This window comes from Cynoglossus semilaevis, chromosome 4 (genome assembly GCF_000523025.1).
Source record: "Cynoglossus semilaevis isolate Cse_v1.0 chromosome 4, Cse_v1.0, whole genome shotgun sequence".
Taxonomy (NCBI): domain Eukaryota; kingdom Metazoa; phylum Chordata; class Actinopteri; order Pleuronectiformes; family Cynoglossidae; genus Cynoglossus; species Cynoglossus semilaevis.
The window spans coordinates 15,385,719-15,396,272 of NC_024310.1; the positions used below are offsets into that span (position 1 = coordinate 15,385,719).

A 10,554-nucleotide genomic window follows, 5' to 3' on the forward strand; every position below is an offset into this window, starting at 1 on the left:
GATGATGGAGGTGAATGGGTGTGGGGGGGAGGGAGGGGGGGGGGGGGGGGGGGGGGGGTCATGTGATTTCAATTGAAATAAAATGTCAATATGATTCCTGCGTCTCCGTCTCTGTCCCAGATATGCCTTCACTCCTCTGGTGGATGAGGACAGTGAGGAAGAGGAGGAGAAGGAGCCGATGATGAACGAGGCCTTTGGTAGGAGCCTCGTTTCCTTTCCTGTGTCCTTGTCTCTTCACTCCTGAGCTGATTGAACATGAGCTCAGTGAACTGTAGTTTGTCTCTAAACTCTGACATTTTCTCTTTTGTGTGTGTTCTTCCAGAGGGAATGAAGATGAGGGGGAAAAATGAGTATAATGGATCTGCCAAAGCCAACAAAGTGGTGAGGGCTTCAGCAAACGCTTCACAAAAACTGCTATACTATTCTTCACCACAGGGTGGCAGCAGTGACATTATTATTGGTCAGTTTCTGTCTGACAAACAACATAAAACAACACACACTAAAAACAGACAATGAAGTTTGGGAAACATCATAAAAGTCTCATTAAACTCTTCTTCTTCGACTCCTTGGCCATTCTGTCAACTCTCCTCCTGTGGTTTTTGCAGGATGAGGATCTGAAGTGGGTGGAGGAGAACATCCCATCATCCATGGCTGACGTGTGAGTCACCAGTGCAGTAAAAACCTAACTCCTCTCTCTTGTTGGATGTCATGTATTTTGACGTGAAACTCTTTCTCTTTACAGAGCACTGCCCCCCCTGCTGGACTCTGATGAGGTCAGACATGTGGTTTTTTTATTATTATTACTTTAGTTCACTCTAGAACATAGAAACTGGTGGAGTGCTGCAGTTAGCTCACATTGAGATGGTTGTCACATGGGTTATTAATATTGTCATTACATTATATTGTGCTGGTGATCGAAGGGTTGCTGGTTTAAATCCACTGTTTCCAGTCTTAAACACCCTGGGAATTTGAGAGCAGTTACATGCTGGGTGAATTTTGATAACGGGATTATCAAGATAAAGCACCAGCAGGGGGCAGCAAACAGCAGGCAGAGCACGAGTTCTTAAATTCCGTGTAAGAAATGAGTCATCACAGTTTAGTAACTTCCTCCGTTTTGATCAGTTGATGAATTGAAATCTTCAACAGTTTTTGATTCAAATTCAGTTTTCAGTCCATTTCTCTCCACCGTCTTGTCCACTGTGCTTTAATGACTTGATTTCAGCCCACCTCTAGTGAAAGGGATTTTAAATGTGTGTTTGTGCATCTGCTGACCTGTCAACAACCACCTCAGTGTCTACTGTCAAATCAGCAGGGCTCAGGCTGCTGGTCACATGATCGTCAGTTATCTGACTGATGGACAACCAGGACTTATCTGTTCTGGTTTCCTTCTTCACTACAATGGACATTCAGAGCCGTGGTCCAACCCGTGGCACTCACTCATCTGTTTGTGTTCTGCTGCAGGAGACCATGACCACAAAGTTTGAGATGTCCAAGATGGAATGAGTCTACGGTGGACTCAGAGGAGGAGCGGCAGTGAGACAGATGAAGGGTCGGACGGAGGATGCGGGTTGAAGTCACATTGACGGGGTTGACAGTTGATGCTTTAATCCATGAAGGTTGGAGCTGTGACGTCCATGGTTGTAGAAACACTGGGAGGAGACCTGGACCAGAGACACACGGATGCCTTTTATGTTTTCTTTTTATTGTTTGTTTATATTTATGTCTCACTCTCTTTACAAATATACTGAAAGTATATGTGTGTGTGTGTGTGTGTGTGTGTAGAGCAGATGGTTGAACACACGTCTTGATGTAGACCAGGGGATTTTTTGCTTCACTTCACTCTTTCATATAAAACATTGATTTTATTTTTGCGTGGAGAGAGTTTCCTTCAGACCTTCAGAGCAGGAGGACTCAAGTCAGGAAGAAGACGAAAAATCCTGGAGAAGAATGTTTGTCTTTCATCAAAGTGTTGATTGTGTATAAAAATGTCTCCGTTTCAGACATTAAACTGTTCACAGTCAGAAACATTGATGAAAACTTTAGCACGCTGGTGTCGGGTCAATGATTTATGTGAAGTTGTTTCTGACATGGTTTACTGAAGTGGTGGACAAACAATGGTGGTGGACATTAAGGACAGACGAGACAGTGGTGGTCTGTGTGGACATTAAAGACATCTCCCTGGTTCAAACATTTCTGTTCACTGCTCAATGCTGCCCCCAAGATTTCCTGTGGTACTGCTCTGTGGAGTTGGTGTTCACACCAAAATCAAACAAACGTTTTTAAAAAAATGTCAAACAATTTAGGGCTGGATTTTGTTTTTAATTAAATGTTTAGCTTCAGACTCTGTTTCATCTGATCCAAGCTGCTGTCTTCAGCTTTGAAAGGTTAAAGGTCACAACACAGAGGTCCAAACACTGACCCGTGGACCGTCTGGTGTCAGGAAATTCTCCTCAGGTCCTGATTTCAAGAGAACAACAGCTTCAGAAAAGCTACCGTTGTGTAACTGCAGTTGTGAAGTAATTCTAAAGTCCAAAGTGTTATTGTTGTAAATCAGGTTGGGATTATTTCTTGAGATTGAAAATAATCTCCATAAACAAAAGGTTTTGTACACAAGGCTCCAATCCTCTTCATTCATGAAGAATTTCATTGTGTGTGTGTGTGTGTGTGTCAGCAGCTGCTGTTATTACCTCATAATCCTCATACAGTACGTTATAATCCATCTGTTCCTGCGATGGAGGAGGAGTTCAGAGTGGACTGGACCTGTGGAGACGTCAGCTGATCTGGGACGGACCCATGTCTCCGTCACTGACAACAGTCTTTGTTACACACTCAAACAGTCACCATGGAAAAGCATCCGTTTTATCAATATGTCTGTGTGTGTGTGTGTGTGTGTGTGTGTGTGTGTGTAGTGGCATTACAGCTGTAATAACATAATCCCACAGATTTGGCCTGGCAGACAGTATGCTGCAGATTCAACTGACAGCAGGGAATTATCAACCTGCAGCACAGCGGGACATGAGTTCACGTCTCAGAGTCTCTGCCACACAGAGACACAAAGGAGACCTGACGAAAAGGATTTCTCCAGCCTCGTCCAATCACTGTTCACTTTGTCCACATCCAGGATGAGAGCTGAGAAATGTTTCCTTTGAACCGACGATGTGTGTGTATGTCTGTGTGTGTGTGTGTCGTCGCTCTTTTCTTACTGAGCATCAGAAAAGATCCCGCTGCCGTCGTCAGTGTCATTGTAAAGGTCAGGGGTGGTGTTTCAGTAAAGGTCAGCAGACGCACAAACACACACAAACACAGGCTAGAGAACCTGCTTCCTTATCTGTGTGTGTGCATGTGTGTGTATCACGCATGTCAAGAAGGGATCTGCCGCTGAGAGCTGATTGGTCTGCTTGTGGTAACAGATGTTGTTCTCATTGGCTGATTTACATCACAATAAGAGCTGTGATAGGCTGACGTGGGGACAACGGCCGTGTCATTGGACAACAATGACAACATGAAGACTCCGAGCACTGAGGCGGAATACTGGGGTCAGTGTGTGTGTGTGTGTGTGTGTGTATTTTTTCTTCTAACTCTTCAGGACCTGATTCGGTCACAGGAACCAGATGATGGTAGAACCTCTGCAGTTGGACCTCCAGGTCAACGTCAGGCTCTACTTCTTCTGTGAGCTGCAGCACACACACAGGTTTGACATGTTTCTGTGGGGATGTCAGGGTGTGGTTCCTGCTCACCTCTCTGACCTGATCCAGTTCCATCTTCATCCCCGTGGTCTACACTTCTTCACATGTTTCTGTTCCTCAGAAAATGAGGCTGAAACTGAAGGAGTCCAGATAAAAAAATAAAACCTTTAAACATCAAACTCTGGTGGTACTCCCTGTGTGTTTGTCTGCTGTCTGGAGGTACTGCTGGATGATGATGATGATGATGATGATGATGATGATGATGATGATGATGAGGATGATGATGGTCTGTCAGGAGTGACCAAAGTTGTCGGTCTACAAAAACAAGCACAAACATAGCTACGCCCAACACCTCCAGTCTTTTTAAAGATAACATTAATAAAACAAGGATTTTAAACCCAGTGTAGCTGTAGCGTCACCTACAGGATCTGCCTGACGTGCACACGTTATCTGCTGTTTGACAGAGGACAGAGATGAAAACAGATGTTTATGTTGTTAACTAATGAATATTTAGTCAATATAAAACACAGTTCTCTAACTTTACTACAACCTCAGGCTTCATTTACATTTCACTAGAACACGTCGCTGTGCGTGCGTGCGTTCTTACACTGAGACATGACCATAAGTTAATCATTAAACCTTATGTTTGGCAGCACCGACGTGACTGACTGACTGACGTGGACACAGCTGTTGGATCAGGAGGTTAATCATTTGAATAAGAACAAATAAATGTGCGTGTCGGTCAGAGGGGCGTGGCCTGCCGTCTCCCTGCAGCAGGTAGGTTCAGGTGACGTGCTGCCGATCACAGGCTGGTTTCCTGCTTCAGTCCCAGGTGGACGTCATTGCAGCTGATTCTTGGTCTTCTTCTTCTTCTACCACTACGTCTTCTCCTTCTCTAACTAATATCTGGTCTCCTTGGACCACGGACGTGTCGGTTAATTACTGTGTTTCCCTCCACTGTGGATTAATCGGTATTTTGATGCGGTTTCCTAAGATGAGCTGATCATCTGCTGCAGGTGCCTTCCACAGGTAATCACTCATCATACCTGTGTGTGTGTGTGTGTGTGTGTGTGTGTTTTGCTTTAACTAAATTCCATTCATGTTTCCGTCGTTTTAAGCCCAGTCTTGTCACTGTAAACATGTCGCCTGACGTCGGACTGTGACGCCGTCATTAAAATTCAGTGACTTTGTGTGGGTCTCCGCGGGTGTGTGTTAGAGAGAGAGAGAGAGACAGACACAGATAGACAGAGAGACAGAGAGAGAGGGAGAGAGAGACAGACAGAGACAGACAGACAGACAGACAGACAGAGAGAGTGAGAGAGTGAGAGAGAGAGAGTGAGTACGTTTGTGAGATTGTGTGTGTGAGTCATTGTCAGTCACAGGTTTGTGTGTCTCAGTGTATCCAATGTACTGTGTGTGTGTGTGTGTGTGTGTACGTTTGTGTATCTACACCTGTTTGTTTGTTGGTGTGCTTGTACTTTGCATGTGTGGTCCTGTTTCCATGGTTACCAACACAGGTATTTATCCCACTGCAGGTTCATGTTGAAGCTGCAGATTTAACACTCAGTGTGTGTGTGTGTGTGTGATTGTGTGTGTGTGTGTGTCACAGACACTGACAACACTGTCGTAGTCGGTTGTTCTGACTGTGGATTGTAGAGAAGATGGATTGACGTCTGACTGTTGACGTAGAAGCAGCTGATTTCTAAAGATGGCTCTGAAGTTACATCAACATGAGTCTAAACCTGGCTGTGTGTGTGTGTGTGTGACCTGTCCTGGTTCTTGTGCGGTGGGTGACGGCTGGTGATAGTACAGTAGTGACTGTGACTGTTGGATGTTGTGAGTGTGTTGTGGAGGGTGGAGCAGTGTTCATGTCCCTTCATGTTCTCCTCCCAGCCTGTGTTTACTCTTCTTCAGGGCCGAGCCTCAGTGTTGAAACAGTGTCTCTGCCCGGCGACAACACGCTAACGCTAACACCCGGTCTTTGTGACAAACGGACTCTCTGACACGCCTTAGGAGGAGAAAGGGTTAAATAGGACTCTCCCTGAGATCCTGCAGCAGTTCTGTGTCTTCAGAACTGGACTGGTCTCAGTGGGGACATGTGCTGATGTCTGTTTATTGTCAGCGTTTACAGACCACCCTTGTGTTGTAACCTAAACCACAGCCCCATCCCAGCAGGTGGAATGAGAGTTGTCATCTGATGAGTCTGGCCTCAGTGTAGGAGCAGCAGGTTCTCTGTCACACCTGACGACAACAGTGTTGTGTTCCATTGACACTGTAGTGTGAACTGTACAGAGACACTGTAGAGTGGACCAACATTCCTTTAGTCTTGAGTCTCAGTTCAGTCCTGTTTGGTTTCAGTGTTTGAGTTTGGTAGTTCATACAGTCTGAGTGAACATTATTTTACTAAAACATTTTTAATTTGAATTGAATTAATTTGAATTCTTTATTAAGAACCTAAAGATCTGCTTCCCAAAGTGGGGGTCATGGCCTCCTTATGGGACACACTATTGTGGAGGGGCCAGGGAAGTGCAGCAGGGTAAATTTATTATTATTATTATTGTTGTCACTCTAAATTTAGGTATTTTGGTGCTTTGGTGCAGCCTGAGGCCCAGGATTTGAACCACAATCAGCCATCATTTCCACTGTCAAAGTCACATGTTTGTAGTTTGAGTCCCTGAGTCTGTGGTTTTCCTGTTTGTGGTAAGAATGTAAATATAAAATGACCAACGGAATTTAAAGTGAAGGTCCACCAGTTTAACTGGTTGGAACTCTTTTACCCAGAGGTTAGGTGTCACTGGTATCACTGTGGAGGGATGTAGCTTATAAGTGGCTTATTTGCAAGTAAACTGAAAAATAAAAAAAATTGTGAGACAAGTATTACTGACACCTAGTGGTTCTACCTTTCACAGTAAAACATTTCAACAACAGAAAGGAACAGATGCAAACTCACAGTGAGGGCAGGAACCCAGCTGACGCTCACAGACAAATACTTTCTGTCAGACTCTGAGATGCAGGTGGAGCAGGTTCATCACAGGACCTCCTCCAACTACTGCTCAATGGTTCTGTCTCCTCTGACCACATGTAGTGTGGTCTAGCCCATGTGGACCTCACAGACTGCAGCCCATGACGTGAGACAGCGTTCAGTCTGTCTCTGTTTGGTCTCATTGGGTCAGACGGCGCTCCGTGTGGTGGACGTTGGGGTGCACACAAATCGTCCATGAAGCAGATAAAGGAAACGGGCTGTTTAATGGTGTCATAACGTTTATGGGCTGCAGAGGAGACGTTAACCTGCAGACGGTAGTCAGATAAGGGGGGAGGAGAAGGGGGAGGGGGTGATCTGAGACATAATGCAGCAGAATAAAAACCTTTGACAACAAAATAAAACACAGGACTGTAAATCAGTGGAATCAACTTAAAGCCTCTGCTTCCTCTCATCACCCCCCCGCCCCCCCACATATCTCAGACTCCCACTCCCACTACTTAATTGTGGTCCAGTACCAAACCATACATGGCCTGATACTGGTCCCCGGCCCTGTGGTTGATACTGATTTACAGTATATAGAAGTAGTGTTTCCTGACGGTGAACTAACGTCTGAAACTGATCAGGCTCAAGGCTCCTGGTCTTCACTGAGACTCTGGTCTTGGTCTGTGGTCTGCCCCCCCCACCCCCCGACCCCTCCCTCCTGTGGGAACAGACGTGTGGATGACAGGAGCAGCTCAGTTTTCTGTTAAACACCAGTGTGAGTACACGGCTGTGACACAGTTACAGTGTAGAAGCATCAACTGACCTCACCTGCCTCAGGTTTCAGCCTGACTGTAACCGTCCAATCAGAGTCCACCTCCCCAGAGCTCACAGCAACAATGAGAGACCAACCATGGAGAATGAAACCACTTCAATAAAAGACCAAGACCCCCCCCCAGGACAGAGGTAGACTCCACACCCTGACTGGTTTGTGACTCTAACAAAGATGAACTCTTCTGCGGGTCAGCCGTCTCCGCAGAACCACCGTCTGCTCTTTAACACCCGTCTCTACAGAGACATATTTTCAAATCTGGGTCAGAGGATTAAGATCTGGAGGGAAGAGACTTTAGAAATGTTCTGGTCCCAAAGTGCCTGGAACCTAATTAGTTCTAATCACTGAGCTCAGGACAGAGGTAGACTCCACACCCTGACTGGTTTGTGACTCTAACAAAGATGAACTCTTCTGCGGGTCAGCCGTCTCCGCAGAACCACCGTCTGCTCTTTAACACCCGTCTCTACAGAGACATATTTTCAAATCTGGGTCAGAGGATTAAGATCTGGAGGGAAGAGACTTTAGAAATGTTCTGGTCCCAAAGTGCCTGGAACCTAATTAGTTCTAATCACTGAGCTCACGATCCAGACCTATTTGTCTGACTTTCCTCTACCCATCTGTCTGAGGCCTCAAACCTAAAAAATGGTATTAATTAGTTGGTCCACATGTCCCACCTGGACCAGTACTGGACCATGGGTACCAGACCATAAGATAAATAAAACATTTGATTGTTAATGTGAAATATGTGTTATTTGAAAATGAGAGGATTATTGGACTCAGGTGAAAAGTCTTTTCAAAATAAGTCTTTGTTAAGACTAGAACTTCTTCACAAAGGTGAAAAGGTTACAGAGCAGACAGGACAGCAGCCTTCTGCTTCAAAATAAAAGCCACAGCCACTTAACCCTGCTTTTTACAGTAAATGAAAAAACAGATTATTTAGAGAGAGAAAGTTTTGTTTAATGTTGGTCTTTAAACATTCATGTGTTTCTCTTTAAACATGACTGTGGTGAGAAAAAGAGTTTAGAACAAAAGTAAAGAAACTGTAAAATTAGACTCTGAGAATAAATGTCTAAAATGCACTTTGTGTTGTTTTGTTTCCAGGCTACAAAAGGCAGCATCAAGTTTCACTGACACAAACACCCCTCAGCCCCCCCCCCCCCCCCCCCCCCCCCACACACACACACACACACACACAGCTGGGATCTGAAATCACCTGCAGGAGTTTCAGTGTGAACTGTTCTTTTCTCCCATTGGCCAATTATAATAAAAAGACAAACAGTACTAGTACCAGCAGTAGAACCAGTAACAGCAGCATGTCCTAATGTCTCTCCTTCACCAGGAGGAGGGTCGTCTCCTCATCATCTCCATTTGCCCATCAATGCAGCCTGTTTTGTCAACTTTATGTCATAAAGATGTTTTTTCTTTCTTCATTTAGTTTCTCGTGCAGTTTGTAAAATATTCTCCAATGCTTGAACAGGTGTCACCCTCCTCCCCCACTTTTCTCTCCTCCTCTCTTTTCTGTGACTGTTCTACTCTTTCTGAGAAGAAAAGAAAAGCTTTTTGTTTCTTGCTTTGCTTTTGTGCATACGGGACAATAGATCCACTCTGAGGGCAGGGAGGGGGAGGTGGAGGTGAGGGAGAGGGAGGAGGAGGAGGAGGAGGAAGAGAAGAATGTGTTGGATGGACAAAGACAGGGAAAGAATAGTGGGAACAAAAAGACTAATTCAGGTTGGGGTTGATCCTGCCCTCACCCAGTCACATGGTACCAGGTCACGGAAAAACCTTTTATTTTGAAAATATTTTGAAATCTCTCCTGACATAAAACACCTCTGGATGTTGATGTGGTGTTTACTTCAGATGATGGTTTTTTTTTTTTTTTTTTTTTTTTAGAAATCAGTTCCTGTTGAGTCTCTCCAAACTATATACCGACTGTTGGTGTTTTTAAAGGCAGTTTCAGGACTTTAACCTGACTGTTAATTGATTTCCTCTGCAGCCTTCTAACCTCTTATCTCTGCGTACTCATTTGGATCTCTTAGTTTGGGCTCTTATATTTATATTTATTTATTTATTCATCTATTTATTTACTGTTGCTTTTATCCATTTCCTGTTGGCTTTTTTACTGTTTTAACCTTTATCTGTACAGCACTTTGTGCTACTGTATGAAAAGTACTATATATATATATATATAAACAGTTTATTTAAATTTAAAGACAAACACACATACACTGAATGAGAAGTAATAACCTTTAAATCAATTTGTTCCTCTCTGAGCTGCAGCTGATGACTCACAGTGCCCCCCCCCACCCCCCTGCTCTCTCCTTCCCTATCTACTGTCCAATGACAATGACAATTTTCCTTTCTTTTTTTTTGTTTTTAAATGATTCTGTTTTAAAACACAATTCTTCAGAATGTGTTTTTCTTCTGTTGTGTTATTATTAGAGATGTGCAGATGGTGGCGCCATGTTTTCACTCGGCTGCAATGAGGGCAGAAACGATGCAGAATGAGGAGAAAGAAGAATATATAAAAGAATAGCTTTGATTGAATCACTGGCCTAGAGTGGAGCCAGGACTCTCTCTCTCTCTCTCTCTCTCTCTGTGTGTGTGTGTGTCCAGTTGTGTAAACTTAAATGAAAGTGTTGTTAGAAGATGCTAGGTGACATAAAACACCTTGACCAACCACATCTCTGACCCCGTGTCTCCACAGGTGAAGCTGAGGTGATGTCAGAATGGCTGCAGTCAGACTCCGTCAGAGAAGATGTTCCAACTCTTCACACTGACAGACCTGTCTCACCTCCAGAGGGCGTGAGAGGCATGGAGTCGTCTGTCAGTGGGTTCGATTCCCAGGTTGTTTTCACAGGATCCATCCTGGAGTCCACAGGAGGAAACACAGAGGAAACAGACGAAGAAGAAGACCTGATGAGATGTGGGAGGTGAGGGTCCTCCATCAGGGATGTTTAACCTGAACATCGGGTTTAATAAAACCCGACATTTAACCTGATGATAACATTTAAAAGATACAAACTGAAACAGCGTGGATAGGTGGCACTGGCTGCTGCTGCTGTAGCTGCTGCTGC

At 44.5% G+C, this 10,554-nt stretch overlaps 2 protein-coding genes across 3 annotated transcripts in view; both read left to right on the forward strand.

Moving 5' to 3' along the window:
* LOC103378350 (transmembrane protein 87A) overlaps positions 1-2,608 on the forward strand; it is a 10,793-nt gene extending 8,185 nt beyond the window's left edge. Inside the window, exons 17-21 of one of the 2 annotated variants that reach the window (XM_008309537.3) lie at positions 121-197; positions 323-381; positions 606-658; positions 743-773; positions 1,462-2,608. In XM_008309537.3, coding sequence (XP_008307759.1) covers positions 121-197; positions 323-381; positions 606-658; positions 743-773; positions 1,462-1,503 — 262 coding nt within the window. In that variant the 3' untranslated portion in view covers positions 1,504-2,608. Of the gene's footprint in view, positions 1-120; positions 198-322; positions 461-605; positions 659-742; positions 774-1,461 lie in introns of those variants that run through there. The other variant, XM_025055082.1, reaches the window with a different exon arrangement.
* A 1,819-nt stretch (positions 2,609-4,427) lies between these two features.
* LOC103378351 (nesprin-2-like) overlaps positions 4,428-10,554 on the forward strand; it is a 15,194-nt gene continuing 9,067 nt past the window's right edge. The window contains exons 1-2 of the mRNA XM_008309538.3: positions 4,428-4,715; positions 10,185-10,410. Coding sequence (XP_008307760.1) covers positions 10,199-10,410 — 212 coding nt within the window. The 5' untranslated portion in view covers positions 4,428-4,715; positions 10,185-10,198. The remainder of the gene's footprint in view (positions 4,716-10,184; positions 10,411-10,554) is intronic.